At 38.5% G+C, this 17,096-nt stretch overlaps 1 protein-coding gene across 1 annotated transcript in view; it reads left to right on the forward strand.

The window, feature by feature from the left end:
* Window positions 1-1,033: 1,033 nt before the first annotated feature.
* yes1 (YES proto-oncogene 1, Src family tyrosine kinase) overlaps window positions 1,034-17,096 on the forward strand; it is a 28,301-nt gene continuing 12,238 nt past the window's right edge. Inside the window, exons 1-4 of the mRNA XM_079876145.1 lie at window positions 1,034-1,589; window positions 10,990-11,277; window positions 14,081-14,180; window positions 15,467-15,565. Of these exons, the coding sequence (XP_079732271.1) occupies window positions 10,998-11,277; window positions 14,081-14,180; window positions 15,467-15,565 (479 nt within the window). The 5' untranslated portion in view covers window positions 1,034-1,589; window positions 10,990-10,997. The remainder of the gene's footprint in view (window positions 1,590-10,989; window positions 11,278-14,080; window positions 14,181-15,466; window positions 15,566-17,096) is intronic.

Consider the following 17,096-nt stretch of genomic DNA (forward strand, 5'->3'; position numbering starts at 1 on the left):
GGCTTGTGGGTTGCTCCCGTTCAGCAGTGGTAAGAATTTACCAACAGTGGTCCGAAGAGGGCCAACAGGGTGTTGGGCGCCCAAGGCTCATCGATGCACGAGGGCACTGAAGGCTAGTCAGTCCGAACAGAAGGTCTACTGTTGCACAAGTCACACAAAATTGTAATGATGTTATCGGAGGGATATGTCACAACACACAGTGCACCGCACTGTCCCCTGTCGAAACTAAAGAGACTACAATGGTCAGGCGAGCGTAGGAACTGCTGGACCTTAAAGCAGTGGAGGAAGGTCAACTGATCCGATGATTCCCGTTTTGTGTTACATAACGTGTACTTGTGAACGTGTGCGCCGTTTACCTGGGAAAGTGATGGCACCAGGATGCACTGTGGGATGACAACAAGCCGGTAGAGGGAGTGTGATGCTTCTGCTGGGAAACCCTGGGTCCGACCTTTAATATGGACATGAATTTGATACATTCCACCTACTTAAACATTGTTGCAGACAAGGTACACCCCTTCATGACAGTGGTGTTCCCTGGTGGAAGTGGCCTCTTTCAGCAGGATAATGCACCCTGTCACACTGCACACATTGTTTAGGAAAGAGTGCTACTGGGGTATAAAATCTTCTTTTACCAGTGCTCTTTGGATCATGGGGGATAGTTTTATTTGTTGAAAAACATGAAACCAAGGCACTCAAGGATAAAGAAATAAATTATTAAAAAAATAAAGAAATAAATGGGAGCTGCGGTTGGATACAGATAATTGATGTGTTGATGTGTAAACTTTTCATGCTTTTCGAGGTAAATTTCATGGCTTCACAACAAAAAGAAAAAATAATTTGTGCTTCAAATGCTTTAAAATAAATAAACTAATCGTGGAATGTGCCCAATAGTTATGGGATGTAGGCTCACTACTAAACGTAAACGAATGCTAGAAATCTGCATTGATTTAAGCCCACATGCAGGGGGCGCCATAAGACTGATCTAAAACACTATACGCAAGAGCCGGCTAGTGTTATTACTTATGTTGGCATTATACAAAGGCGAACTACGGTAGTAGGCTATAATGCTTCAAATATCACCGGCTCATGGTCTATCGTCGACTTGTCAACTGAGAAACTGATTTCTTTCCGTTCACCATTCCCTGTGGCGGCCATATTGTGGGATGCATGGCTGCAAGTTAAACCAATTCAGAGCGGAGGGAGGGGGAACATCTGCGGGAGTCCATCCACTATTCCTAGAGCTGTCTTTTGTCATGTAGCATAGCCACACAATCTCTACCGGTTCCGGTTTAAAGGTTTTTGTTTGCCAGGACTGGTCACTGTTACTCTTTTCCTTTTACTGCAACACAAGAACAAAACCAAGTAACGTGACTGGATTAACAATATCTATCACGGATTTTCCCTCTATTGGGCACAACATTTATTTATCACGTCTCGTGAGGTGTTACATGGCAAAGGAATGGGACAGACTGTGATTTTCAAGTTGAACGCAACAATACCACACTGAGTGCAACACCGAAAAATTTACTGGGGACAAAGCGGTCGGAAGGCGTATGTAACCTCAAGAAAAGAGAACCAATTCGGCAAAGGTAAGAAATCAGATGCGGTTCCTTTGGTGAAAGTCTCGTCAAATGGCCTACTCTCCTGTCGCCTTTGATTTAGTGTGAAACGAGTGTGGTGGTGCTTGGAAACAACAGTGGGCGCTTAGTTCCGCGTTTTCTCCCTACCTGAACACAAATCTCTGCAGCAGACGCTTTCTTGTCCCGAAACTAGTTGTATTTCTCGAAAGAAGTTTCGAAACCGTCCGACTACCTCGTTCGCTTCGGCACAGATCGAGAAACGTGAAACGTGGCTCCTTAAAGTTCCCACCTGAACTATAGAAAACGCTATACACGTCTCTTTCGCGATTATTCGGATGTTCTTGGGAAAGCCAGTACTTTAAAACAGGTCTACACGCGCATTTCTATCTGTTTATGAGGACTTTGTGGACGAATGTCCACAATGCAGGCCTGTAGTTTACCGAGACGCCACAGGGAACATGGGGCGATACATACTTTGGACCAATGTGTGTGGTGTGAACGACTCGCTTTGATACATTGTAACTTTTCATTCTCCGCCAGTAAACTATGTAACCTTCCGCGATTGAGTTAATACAATTTCAGCGTTGAATGACGTTTGAGAGGAACTCGTGATCAGGTGTGAAATCTAAACAACAGACTTCTTTTCCAGTCTGTTCTTCTGTAGTTACCATCCACTCCAATTTATACTCACAACATCCGGGCATTTGATATAATTTTCGGTTGTTTATGTTGAATAATTAATGAAAGAATGTCATAACAAAGCCTAGTCCATGCGTGCGCAAGCGCCAGAATAATCCTCCTCCAGTAATCCCTCTGTGAGCACAACCTCTGCCCCACTGGCTGATGCTGACATGATTCTGAGTGAAGGGAATGGTGCCATCTTCAGCTCTCTGATGTGTTTCCTTTTGATCCTGTTTTCTGTATACATGTTACTACAACTGGCTCTTGCAGGTCGTGGCCCCTTTGTGTGTTGAGTTGAGTTGATATAATTCAGAGGTTAGGAACCATATATATATATATATATATATATATATATATATATATATATATATATACACTAACTTTTATATATTTAACTATAATAACTTTTATATAATTGTGAGTCTCAGCATTAAAAGCGATGTCCCAAGCACTTTAACATAAATCAAACATGTGGAGTACAGTTAGCCTAGTTTGAACCAGTTTAAGTTTTAAAATTAATGTTACACTCTATGGCCAACTTTCTTTATTAAAAAACCCTATTGCCTTACAAATAAATAAAATAATGGCTAAATAAAGCAAACAAGTCACTGGACAACATTAACTGCGTATAAAGAATCTAATTGTTTGTGCCATGGATAAATGCATTGGAATAGCCTTCACACGGACAATAATGAAATGATTGTAATGAAACTGTATTGTTGATGAAAAAATATGAGAAAAATAAAAGTGCTAGTTATTAATAATGCATCAATGTGTTTGAAAAAGAAACATCTTAAATTAACATTACTGTTTCAAATGACATATTTGCTGTTTGAGTTGCGTGCCCTAAAGCTGAAGAGCATTGAGGAACCATAAACCATTGAGGAGACCATGTATATCTAATCAGTTAAGGGATTTTAGCCTCATGACTGTGTGCATATAATAACAGTGATGTCTTTCTGAAGGCACTTCTGTACTACTGTTCACTAATGTAGAGTGCAAATGTTATTATGAACAGGCTAAAAGTACAAATGCATTGATTAAATCTCTGTGCCTATACCAAAGATGTGCTTATGAATATTCATGATTGTGGGTGCTGAAGGTATAAAGGTGATGACTATGGTGATTTTGGGTCTATACACCGCTCATGTCCATCTTCTTCTGTCCTCCCTCACCCCTTGCTCCAGCCTTTGACAGGCACAGCAGGTGGCTTTTGTGGTATGAATGGACTCGGAAGGAAGTTTGTCCCCCTCATGCTTGGCTCTGATTGGCAGCAGCAGCAGAATGCCATGGTGATTAGGCCATTCCGCAGTGCTGTGAGTGTGCCAGAGCAACTACAGTGTTGCACTTAATGTTCAGCAGCCAGCTCAGCCAAGCTCTAGATTTACTAACACAGCGTTTTCGCTGAAATCCAGAACGTGCAAGTTTAGGATGAGGATTAGAGCTGAGATTCACAGATAGTTTGAGATTGGATCAAGAATGTCAACAAAGCAAATGGTCAGCAAAGAAGTATAGAAAAATATTTCAGGTCCTTCACAATGGCAGTATAAAAACTTTCATCCAGGACATCCGCATTGTTTGTGCTTGTCATGGGCATGGAATACAACAGAACTGTACAAGATCAGACTTGTATAGTTGGTTATGTAACATCAGTGCTGAGATGGCCTGCATTGAAAAAGCTATGAGGTAAGAGATCGGATCCCATTCAGATGGGAAGATCAAGCCACCTGCCTGCTTGCCGCCAAAAATCAGAAAACTACTTCCCCATTTCCTTGTTGGTTTGATTGTAATGATAAAGACAATGTGTTTGTTAAATGGATAGTTCATGCAAAAATTTAAATTGGCATAATTAACCTGACTTTCATTCTTTTTTTTCTTTTTTTTGTCCATACAATGAAAGTCAATTGGGGTCCAATATTGTTTTGGACCCCATAGGCCTTATTCAGAGCAGCGCCATGACAGGTAGGAAAGCGAGGCTGTGAGGGGTAGACTTACCGTGTTTTCAATGGCATCGGCTATAAAAAACTGTATAAACCTCCTAGACCACTTATAATTTTCCACAGCTCATGTTGTCTGGAGTTTTTTTTTTTGTCTAATGAAATTGCTTCGAAAGATAATTTTGCAGTGTTTCGTCAGCAGAACAATCCAAAAACACATTAAATAACAGTGCAACCCACTGAAGAGATGTGTATCCCTCACAGCCTTGCTTTCGTTCCCTTAAAAATCAAAGATGGTGCTGCTTGAATAAGGTCTATTGAAATTGATTGTATGAACAAAAACAGTTACAAGAAACTTTCTTTAAAATATCATCTGTTGTGTTCCACTTTTGAGTGAACATCCCTTTAACCCAGTTCATTGTGTAGTTTAGATGGAGAAAGTATCACCCTCAGTAGTACTCATGCTTCAGGAGAAGTGATACAATACTAAATCCTAGTCAATGTTAAAGGGATGGTTCGAAGTACACTACATCCTTATGCATCGCTCTCTGCCAGGACTTTTACGTGCTTTTCCCAAATCACGAAAGTGACCTCGACGTGCGGGTTAGCAGTAGCATGAGCCGTCAGGCAAGTGTTATTTAAATAAACTCCTGATGTACTTACAAACTTTCCAATGCCTCGTTTTATGAGTACGGAACCTATTTGTACAATTATGGGCATTATTAGTGGGGTAATTTACGAGATACATCCTTGGATCCGTTAGCGCCTGCACTAAGCCATCCGGCTGATATCTCTACATAAGCTCTAACTTTAATAATGTTCGACCAAGGGAAAAAAAGTCCTCTGGGGGGTGTTTGGTTCGGGGTCATGGTGCAAAGGACCCTAGGCTGATTTTACTCCGAACCATCCCTTTAACACAATTTAGTGATCAAGACCTGGGACACGTACAGTGCAGGCACCGAAGTACGCATACATTCAAACAACAGGCATTAATCTCTGCAGAGCTGTTGATTTGTTGCCCTTAATCCATTTGATCTGACTTGTCCTGGCATGAGGCCCTGTGTTTCATGTCATGTTGCATTTTGGTGCTCTTACTGTTTCATCAGGCCTGTGTGGAAATGTGTCTGATCATCACTAACCACTGCCATGATGATTGAGGAACCATAACCGTGTCAGCTTTCTAACGAAGTACATTTCAAGGCTCTTATCAGCACTGAGAGGATAATGAGACGTCTCATAATTAGAGAGTTCATATCACTGAGTATTTGATTAGAATGTGGGTCAAATGATTGGTGTGAAAAATTATTTCCTCAGGGCAGAGTGGTCACGTCATTATATGATGTCACTTATAAAGAGTGAAATGCATGAATGAGTTGACTGAGTGGTAGTCTTGTAGGTAGATTTGAGCTATTTCATTGAATTTGCTGTTGTTCAATACCATTTAGTTTGGAGTCAAGTCTCTTATGCTCACCAAGGCTACATTTATAAAACTATTAATATTGTGAAATATTATTACAATTTAAAATATTTTTTTATATTTTATTTTATTTTAAAATGTAATTTAAATGCCTATACTGTCATTTTGGTCAAAAATAAAAGATTTAATAATTATTCATTTAAAAAAAAACAATCACACTGACCTCAAACTATTAAACGCTAGTGTGCATTTGCCCCCACCCTTGACAGGCCCAGTTGGATCATATGGTGTATGACCGTACGCTTCAGGGACCTTGTGTAATCCAACCTCATTGAATTTGATTCAGTTTGATTCCGATTCCCGTTAGCCTGGAAGAGTTCATTATGTTCTGTTGTAGTTTATCGATCAGATCAACTAGCCACATATTTCAGCAGCTATTTATATTGCAGTAATCATGAGGGTCATCTGATATTCCTTTAATATATCTTGGCCACTTGTTCGGTTGTTCAGCTGTTCAGTTCGTAGACCTCAAGCGGCCAACCTGCTAACCAGTTTGGGTTGATTTACACAGCCTAACAGATGTGTGACCTATAACAACTGGGCAAGCCCAATGAGATTTATGTCCCTTTGCCTGACCACTTTGACTCAGTTAAAAGGTCTTTGTAATGGATAACTATTCAGGATAAACCCTGAAGCACTGCTTCTTTTCACTGGCACAGACAACAAAGTATTATTACAAGATGTGATGTCATTGTGGTTTCAGAGGTGAAACTATCAGAGGTGAAGGGAGCCTTACTTGGGTCGTTGGAATGTTATATCTATCTGTCTGTCTGTCTGTGCGTGCTTTGTATAGAATCAGATTTGGATTTGAGAGTGAGGATTTGAGAATTGGAGAGCAGCTAAGTAGACATGCTTGACCATGTGCCTTTTTCATGTGTCTGATGTTTCTTACAGGAAATCTATTTTACCTTATGCTGCCATCATTCTTTTATGAATTATTTTGCGATGTCCTCATGCATCATTGACCTTGTGTGTTTTGGTGTGGTCCGGATCTATGTCAGCGCCATCGGGGCCACGCTGTCCTCTAGAAGATTAGACAGTGGAACTAGTGGGATTAAATACCTTCAGGACTCAGATCAGGGGATTTGAAATGAGGAGCCCCACACACCCTCGCGCTGGGGTTGAATCCGGGTCTTATGCACTGTCACTGTTAGCCTAAACAGAGCACTAAATGGCCCTTAAAGCTCATAATGAGCCTAAGCTTCCAATCTGCGCTAGTGTTGGAGATGAAGAGGAAATAACTAAAGGGTGATAAGAAGATAAGATGTTCTTTGACCTCCTAGCTTTCTCATAATACTAGACTAGTAGTTGTTTCAAGCTCCAACCATAATTGCTGAGCAAGTTGTAATGATTTGGTTTGGAATGTATGACCCAGCTTGCACCACTCAGTCAAGCCATGTTTGTGAAGATGTACATGTGTGGATATACAGTGCAGAGTTCATCTGAGCAAGGAAAATAGGGCCCATCCATCCGTACCACTGATGTGTACACACTGTTAATGCTCTTTCAACCCTCTATAGGCACAGACCTCTCATTGTTTGCCAATAATCCTCACATTTGTGAACTACTTTCTGTCTATGCCTGCCCTTACTTTTCCAATCCCATGTCTTTTTCACTCCTTAGCTTTCAATTTCCCTATTACACATGCTGCTTTTCAAATAAAGAGCTTTCTTAACAGACCCCAAACAAGTACTTGTGGTGATGTTCTGTCCTTTTTTATAATATGATGATCTCCAGAAGTACACAAGATGAGAGAGTTGAGCCATTGATTAGGCTTGGAGTACATCCTTGTGTCTCTGAGCTAGGTATGCATGTATGTATGAAGTACCAGTTCTTTAGAACCAAGTCAGTACTATATTTTAAAAAAAGTAGTGATACCTATGTTTCTACAGTATTGGTAGTCTATGGAAAGTCTTATGTAATTATAACCTGGCAGGATGGTTTGAAGTTGGTACGAGGTGTTTTTTTTTTTTTTTTTTGGAAGAAGCCTCAAGCTCACCAAGGCTGCATTTATTTGATCAAGAAAACAGCTCACTTGTAGATTGGGTGTAAAGGAGTTTTAAACTTGAAGATTCTAGCAGAGGTTATTCAATTGATTGAATCTCATCTGTCAGGGTGGGGTTGGGCGATATACCGGTAGACGCGATTAACCGGTAGAAATTTGTCAACCAGGTAGAGAGTTTGGACTCTAATAATTACACACTCATGTGACATTGCCGTGCTGCGCCATCACGAAAGCTTATGATTTGCATGCATTTTCAAGCATTGCTTTTTAAAAACAGGTTGAAGCCCATTTTAAACCGTTGAAGCCCAAATAGCAGCTAAAGAGAGCTCATTTCGTTATATATGTGCTGTCTGAAATGCGCTCACACATGAAACTGCTGCTCTGAGCGAATATACACACACATACTCTCATACACATACTTATGTGTCAATATTCCCATCTTTGCGATTATCCTCTTAAACAGTCATTTATGTCTTTAGTGAATAAAAACAGTTGAGAAATAATGAGTAAGAGTGCATGTATATTAGATCAGTGCATTCGGTCTTAAAGTGACGGTAGCCAATATACTTGGTGCTGTTTGTGTCATTAATGTTAATCAAACAACAACATACTGATTTAAGTGATTTCAGGAATTACTGTGTGCTTTCAAATCCAGTATCATTTTATTTCGCCTTTCTGGACCGCCGACCGTCCTAACGCTAACCAGTCAGACTTCAGGTACCACCCAAAATGCAGCAATAACTAATCAGGAAATCACTGCAATCATCATTTTCATGATTGATCATCGCTGTTACATCCGAGTACTTGTGCACATCCCTAATCGGGATATATATCGTTATCGCCCACTCCTATACAAGGGGTATGTATACATTTTCTCTCCATTGAAAGGATGCTGCGGTCCCCCCAGGCCTAGCCTTTGAAATTGCATTATGGGTATTAGAAGCAGATGATGTAGTGCTGAGCTTTATATGACTCCATCAGAGGTCAGATCTTTCTTCAGTTGCTTCATGTCTGCCGCTTCTCAGAGCTGGGATTGATTAAAGCCCATTCTGGCATGTTTACAAGCACCCATCATTGGCTTATCCTGTCCTGAGGAGGTGACACCTTTCTAGCAGTTTCCTCGCAGGTCAAAAGGAGCAGATACAGTTAACGTGTCAGGACATGTTCAGCCCACTTCAAGCTAACCACTCATGCTCAACCACTCTTTATCACATCGTTTTGCTTGAATTTTTCCCTTATCAAAACTTGAAACCGTCCCCTCTATAGAGGGCCTCCCACATTTCCAGTGGCCTTTTCTGCGAAAGTATTTTTCCCATAGGGTTTTTTAAAAAGTCTTAATTTGTGAGTTATAAGCTATGAACCAAACCTGCCAGCTATGAGGTAAATAAGCATTACAAACTTTGATTTGAAGCAAAAAAAAAAGTGAGTAATAACGAGAAGACTAAAAACATCTTTGACTGCATTTTTATTAAATTTATAAATAAAACAGGAAAGGTAACAGGTACAATCTGTAAAATACACAGACATAAAATGTAAAAACTTAAATATCTTGGAAAAAGTAGCCAATCAGTTGTTTAAAGTACCCATATTATGCTATTTTAAAGGCTCCTAATTCAGTTTTGGAGGTCTCCTACAACAGGTTTATATGCATCAAAGGTCAAAAAAACAGTTTCATTTTCTCATAATATATATTTTCAATGATCCTCAAATGACTCGTCAGATGAATCAGTCTCTCTAAATCCCTCCTTTCCGTGAGCCTTTTAAAAATTTATGGGATTTCTTTCTTCCGTAACACGACTGCTGCACTCTATATCTTGTTGTCTGTCGTCTGTTTTTCCCAGCTATCTGTGTTCAATGTGTGGTGGCCCTGTTGTGTCTTGTAACCCTCCTCTCAAGGCCACCTGTTGCTTTAAGGCCACGCTCGCATTCCTCATTCCCCGGCACATGTGTGCCTGTTCTGTGCCTAGTGCATCCCAGACAAAGAGGCCTGGCAGAAACACAAGCAGGGACGGGACGTCTGGAGATTATACTGTCATCTCTCTCGAGCTCTGTCTCTGAGGGCAAAGCCCTCCTATCACATTGACCACACAGAGCAGTCAACACGACCTGACACGTTTGCGTGGGTTGTTAGGGACATCAATCGGTGACCCAGCTCTGCTCAAAAGACGCTTGTGTGATTAACTCTGACATGTGCATTGCTGTGAAATGACGGCAAGTCTGTTGAAAGCAGTTTTGATTTGGCAAGTAACAGGAAGCAGATGCTCGTGCTGAGGTCTGATTTGGGGTTCCTTCATTGTGAAAACATTTTCCATGTTTGTCATCTTTTTATGTCCACTTTCATTCTGCATTTCATCCACTTTCATTTGTGTGTCATGTTAAGGAAACAACCTTAAAATGAGTTGTGGTGCTCCTGCTCATACTTTGAGTTATGGGTAAAACATAAAAGGATAGTTAAATTCTGACATAATTAACTCGTCTTTCCAAACCTGTATGAAACCATATTTTGAAGAATGTTCCAGGTAAAAAAAAAAAAAAGATTCATTACAGCAGTGGAGAAAGTTGTCCAATTTACGTTCACTGCCTCGACCGTTGTATTAGAAACACCATCACATCTAGTTTTTCAGCGATTTAATTCCAAGGTAATATAACAATGTATATGGTGTTATAAATGTACACATTTGTTTAAAAGTTTGGAAACAGTAAGATATGATTTTAAAATAATGTATACTTTTATTCAGCAAGGACACATTAAATTGTTCCAAAGTGTCAGTAAAGACTTTTGTAATGTTAAAAAAAATTATATTTCAAATAAATGCTATTCTTTTGAACTTTCTATTTATCACAGAATCCTGAAAAAACGGTTTCCACAAAAATTGGTCATATTAAAAAAACATTTCTTAAGCACCAGATCAGCATATTAGAATAATTTCTGAAGGATCATGTGTCACTGAAGACTGAAGTAATGATGCTGAAAGTTCAGCTTTGCCATCACAGGAATAAAAATATTAAAATAGAAAATTATCATTTTAAATTGTAATGGCAAGATTACTGTTTTTACGGTGCTCAATTATTTGTGATCAAATAATTGCAGCCTTGGTGAACATAAGAGACTTCTTTCAAAAACATTAAAAAATCTTATCGAATACCGACCCCAAACCTTTAACTGCTAGTGTACTTGTGTGTGTGTGTGTATGTGTGTGCAGATTTCCAATGTGCCATAAATGGTTGCAATTGCTATGATAGGTCAAGATTGCATTCCTTTGGAAAAATGCCATGAGAGCTGGTAAATATGAACTCCTCTTTCCACAGGCTTGACTATGGGCTGTGTCAAGAGTAAAGAGGACAAGGGTCCTACACAGAAGTACCGACCAGATCCCACCAATCCCACCCCTGGCTCACACATGGGTCTCTACGGACCAGACCCCACCCAGATGGGCCAGTCACCTGCCCTGAAGGGCCCCACCAACAACTACAACAGCCGCACAACTGGGCTCACCCCATTCGGTGGCTCCTCCTCTGTTATCACACCCTTCGGTGGAGCCTCCTCTTCCTTCTCCACTGTTGCTGTGAGCAGCCCCTTCCCTGGTGCCGTCACAGGTGAGTGGATGAGCGATAAGAGCTCTGCCTGAACCTCTGTGAAGTAGCTTTGTCTAAGGAAACAAGAATTCCTAAGAAACCATATCCGATGTCTGATATCAGGTCTGCCCTCATGGATCACGGGTTTTGACATTTCTTCATTCCAGGGGCCTCATTTATAAAACGAACAAACGATTGATTTGATCTTAAATGTAACGGATTAAAGGATTTTATCCTACATTAAAATAAGGAATAAATCGGGAATTTATAAGGCATGAAATAGTCTTTGTGGATGCTAACTGAAGATCATTCGTACAATCTTTTTGGTGCTTATATACCAGTAATTCAGTTTATTTAACATTATGAAAATGTAAAGAAAAATAGGCAATAACAGTCTGCATTAATATAATTATGTGCAGAAATGAGTAGCATTTGAACTGCTTTTAAATAATCACATCTTTGAAATTAATTAAAATATATATATACATTTGTTTAAATAACCTGAATGAAAAATGTAATATTTTATTGGTCCCACTAAGGTGACTGATTTTAACAATTTCAACATTTATATATCCCTCACAGACTCATTTTTATTAATTTCACACATTAAATATGGCATCCATAGCACCATAGCTCATTCAAAAGCTCAGGGTCACCATGAGGATAAAGGTTGTGTTTGGGGTTTTGTTTGTGTATGTAAGCACTTTTATGAAATCAGACAACGAGTTCATGGAAGCCAGATGTTATGTAAATGAGGACACTAAAACAATATATCCAGTGTGTTTCATTAAATTAGAATTACAAACTGCATTTGTAATAGGCCTGAATAAAATGGAGAGGGGAACTAATGTGATTTATTCCTCTTTGTTCAGTGATCATTTCTTTGTTATGCTTAAGACAGTGCCCTGAAGAGATCTCTTGATACCAAGTTTTGCTCTCCCTGACTCTAAGAGGCTGGGTATAAATGTGATATGTGTCTACAGCAGAAAACTGAAAGAATTAGATCTTTGTGTGTTCTCTGTAAACGGCACAGTTTTTATTCAGTCGGGCTATAAATAGTGTAATTATCACATCATGTCTTGTCACAGGGAAAGAGCTGTTCACGGATCTGCTTTTACAGACAGCATTTGATCTGATAGTCTTTGCATAACTGCTAAATCCACTGTGCTCTGATGGAAATCGTCTCCAGGGAAAATCTGGAGAGTTTTTAAGATCTTGTCAATGTCAGTGGGCGGGCAGAAGACAGTGTACCCAGCTCACCCACATAAAATATATTATTTCTGGCATTTTTGAAACTGTTCACATATTTCTGTTATAATCTAGGTATGTTAGATGTCAATACTAAAATAAATGCAACCAGTCTCTCTACAATACCGATGGTACCAAGTATTCTGTGCTGAGTGCCTCAAACCTTGCAATCAACCAGGTTAACCAGCATGTGGATGTTCACTTCTTGGTCAAGATGCCTGTCCTGCAGTATATTAATATAAACATAACATTTGTTTTTCTGTTTTCTGATCTTTTCATTAGTCTTTGCTGTTTACATCCAACCAAATATTTAATTTTTAAAAATAATTTTTTTTATTTAACATTTTATTATAGCTCTCTAATCTTATTTAGTCTATTGTTAATTATCAATCAACAAGATTGACCAAATAAATGAAAAAGTGCTTGTACTGATTATTTCTTTGTTGTTTAGCCAATTACTGGCTGTTTACTCCAATACTTAATAATGTTTGCTTACCTGAGAAATACTTGAAGATTACATGATGCTATGAGCTGAAAAATATATATATATACATACATATATAATACATGTATAAATCAGTATACTGATATATACTGATTCAAAGTGGGCAGAATACTAGATCTAACAAGCCATAAATAATTGTTTCAACTTTAACTTGTCAGTGCTGGCAAATGACCATGGTATAAGTGGGATAATCCACAGCTAGCTGTGCATTGACTGATTTTTACAATTACAATGCACATTTGTTTGTATTAATGATGACAATATTATGATGTATATTTTATGTCACACTTTTTAAATGACTAACATTTATATGTTATATATTTGCAAATACAATACACATTAATTCATATATTATTTTTTATAGTTTTTGCTGTGTATCGCAGTTGTATTAAAGAAATTACGCTGGTAGCGGTATCAACTTCTGCAATTTTGCTTTTGTGACAACCCTAATTACTCATCATCGACACTTTGTCTGTAGGTTCAAACCTGATCCAATTTATTAGCCAAACAGAAAAATCGACAGCACCCATGTACATGTCATACCCGTTAGGCTTCTTGACTTGGCAGGTCTGTGTGTGTGTGTGGCATAGCGGATGTAATCAGCTGGTCGCCATCGGCCCTCTGTTCTTCACTAATGGATAATCTGTTCTCGGGGGCCTGTTTAGGTTTAATCCAACCCATTCCTTTTGTCTTCACTCACACTTAAAACCATCTTAGCTCTGCTGTATTTCTTCTTTGCATCCAAGTGGGCCATCCATAAACCATGCTTGTGAAAATCCCATTGTTTATGTAGCCAAGACAAAGAGCGAGCCGGCTAATGATAACTGTCTGTAGAGATGACCAAGCCAGGAACAAAAATCAATGAACACCTCATTTAACGTGTCTATAAATGCTTAACCAAACTCTATTATGTGGCTGAAATAGCATCTGATGCTGTAATTTCAAATGTAAAAAATTAAGTTACTTTGCAGCTAACTAGCCATTAGCGTACTATTATTGTATTGTCTGAGCCTGTAATTTGCATCTTTACCCAAACTTTAAACATTCAACCCACATTGATTTTTCTTGCAGGCGGCATAACTTTCTTTGTGGCCTTATATGATTATGAAGCCAGGACATCAGATGACCTCTCCTTCAAGAAAGGCGATAGATTTCAGATCATCAACAACACGTGAGTTCCTTTCCTCTGCTCATACGCTCACGTCCACTCTGGGGTGACATGGCTTGAGCAGGTTGTGCTGCATTAAAGATGAAGTAAATAAATAAGTGTGTGTCTGTGTATAGATATATATAGATGGATACATACATAATGCATACCAACTAGGGTTGCAAAGGGGCAGAACATTTCCAGAAAATTTCCATGGGAAGTTAAGTTGGGAAATTTTGGAAATATTCCAAATTGGAAACTTAACGGGAATTAATTGGAAATTTGTGGTAATTTATACAAACTGTGTCAGATACAAACATAAATGTAAACATTTTGTTTGGCCATAAGCAGACATGCATGCAATCTAATACAAATTTAAAAAATGACATTTTTGACTTTGATTTGTTTGTGAGTTGAACTTTTATTGATTCTTTCATTGAACAACAAAAAAGCATGCATGTTGAATAAAATAAACATATTCCCCCTGATTCAGGGGTGTGGCCTCAATAGCCCTGCAGTAAGTAGTTTGCTGTGTGCATGTGATTGAGAAATGTGCAGGGTAGAAACTAAAAACTGAATTTGCATGCAATCTGGTTGTTTTTACCAAGATTATGCTGCAAGATGCTTTTTTAACACTACATTTAATTTCTCTGTTATAGGCTAACCTGCAATTTAGCAAATTTCTAGTTTATTCTCATTAATTCCCATATATTCCCATTAATTCCCATGGAAAGTTTCCTAACTGAAATTTGCAACCACCAAATTAATATAGCTTATTTAGCAATTTAGCCTATTTATTAAATTATATAGCTATCTTTGTGACCAGTTCGAGTTTTAGCCCATTGGAGTGAGGACCTTTTGGCAGCTCTTCACTTCTGACACCCCTTTAAAGGGCTGTTAAAGGGGTTAAAGTTGGGGTTAGCCATTTAGCTGTGATGGTACTGGTAAGGGGCTTGGGATTGCATTATATCAATGAATGTCAAATATAGTCATACAAACATGGTGTCTGTGTATTTATTTATTTAATTATTTTCTTTTTTAATCCATCATTGTATTCCAAGTTCGTCGAGGGCGAAATCTGTCTGGCTTGATGTATTTCCATAATGGGCCATCTGTTGAACCACTAGCCAGGCTTAGCATTCAATAAATGCTCACTGCTCAAATTTTTTCCTTCTGTAACGACCCTGACATTTTTAATCATACACTTCAAATTCCTTTACTTCCCTGCATTTTTACTGTTGATACTGTTCTGTTTGTGGTGAAGGACATGAGTATGATAACTCGGTTGTGTATTTTGCTTTGGCCCATAGAGAGGGAGACTGGTGGGAGGCTCGCTCCATCAACACGGGGCAGAAGGGCTACATTCCCAGTAATTACGTGGCCCCTGCAGACTCCATTCAAGCGGAAGAGTAAGTAACTCCTCTCCTCCTGTGCTTATCCAATCATCTCATCCCTTCATGCCGTAATTAAGAGAGCGTGATGGCCGGTCACACGTTCGCCCAGAGCCCTGGTGCTGACAAACACACCAACAAACACATGACTGCAAGACAAAGACTTTTTAGTTCCAAACTTTACATCTGTCTCTCTTTCAGTGTTACTCCCTTTTTCACCCCTATTATTTCACTTGGGGTGGGTTTTCTGTTGTACTTCTCTGTACAAGCTTTGCTTTCATTCTTTGCCATTTTTCACTTTGCAAATGTTTTAACGCATTATTTTATTTTAGTTATTTTAAGTCAGTTTTTGACTTTAAAATGCCCTTTAAATGTAGACAATATTTAATCATGATCATGTTCATTCATTAAAGATTTAAAAAATATATATATTTTCTCTGATTTAAGTTGTTAATTTCTGAAAATTGGTTCAAACCATCTATTTCAGTGAATCAATTGTGATTTAGTAGCCGCGTTTCCATTACCCTTCAAATTGCGCAAATTGAAATTGCGAATTGAAAATACACCCAATGGAAACACGTCAATTTCGCAAAACTCCCATTTTTCGCAAAAAAGTTTTTACGCTCGCATGAGGTGGTTTTTCAGGCAATTCAAAAAAGAAATATTTCGCAAAATGAAATGGAAACAGTTTTTGCGCATTTACAGGTCACCTGATGTAGATGATGCGGTATGTTTGGACAGAATATGAGACAGAGTTCTTTATTCATTTCATATAAGACAAAAGAATTACAGGAATAATGGATTCAAACCTCAAGTAAATGCCACAATCAAGACCTCGAAGCAGATATGAGGGAGAAACACCCAGAAACACCTCATATGTGCCGCTCACAAATATAATAAGGGTATATATATAATAATGCTTGGAAAACACACATCTCCTTCGATTAATAATAATGGCTAGTGTAGTGGCTGGGATATAGTACATAAACCTACTAACATCTGTTGCCATGGTTTTTGGAATGATTTTACTTATCGCGAGAGTAAAAAATGAAGTTTTAGTCGCATAACATTGGTTAATGGAAACGCCGTCATTTCGCAATCGTTTTTTGTCGACATTTAGAAAAAAATGCAAAAGTTTTGCGCAAATCTGTAATGGAAACACGCCTAGTAATTTGTTTGTAAAATTCTTCACAGAGGTCTTTGTGGCTTTATTGTATATTATACTAAGTTCATTGGTTCATATAAATTCAAATCAGTGAACATGATTAAATAGCATTCTGCATTGTTCAATTAAAAAAGTAGTGATGTTGAAGTAGTAGACCTTGATGTTTTTTCACTGCTTTATTACAAATCATCAAGATATAAATCAACAGTTATCAAGATGACTACTTTGAACTCCTACTTTTGGGGTCAGTAATATATCTATATTTTTTTAGAAATTAATTTTTATTCATCAAGGATGCATTAAATTGACAGTAATGACTTTTATAATGTCACAAAAGATTTCTATTTCAAATAAATGCTGTTCTTTTGACGTTTATATTCATAA

The sequence above is a fragment of the Squalius cephalus genome, assembly GCF_949319135.1.
Source record: "Squalius cephalus genome assembly, chromosome: 7".
NCBI classification, from domain to species: domain Eukaryota; kingdom Metazoa; phylum Chordata; class Actinopteri; order Cypriniformes; family Leuciscidae; genus Squalius; species Squalius cephalus.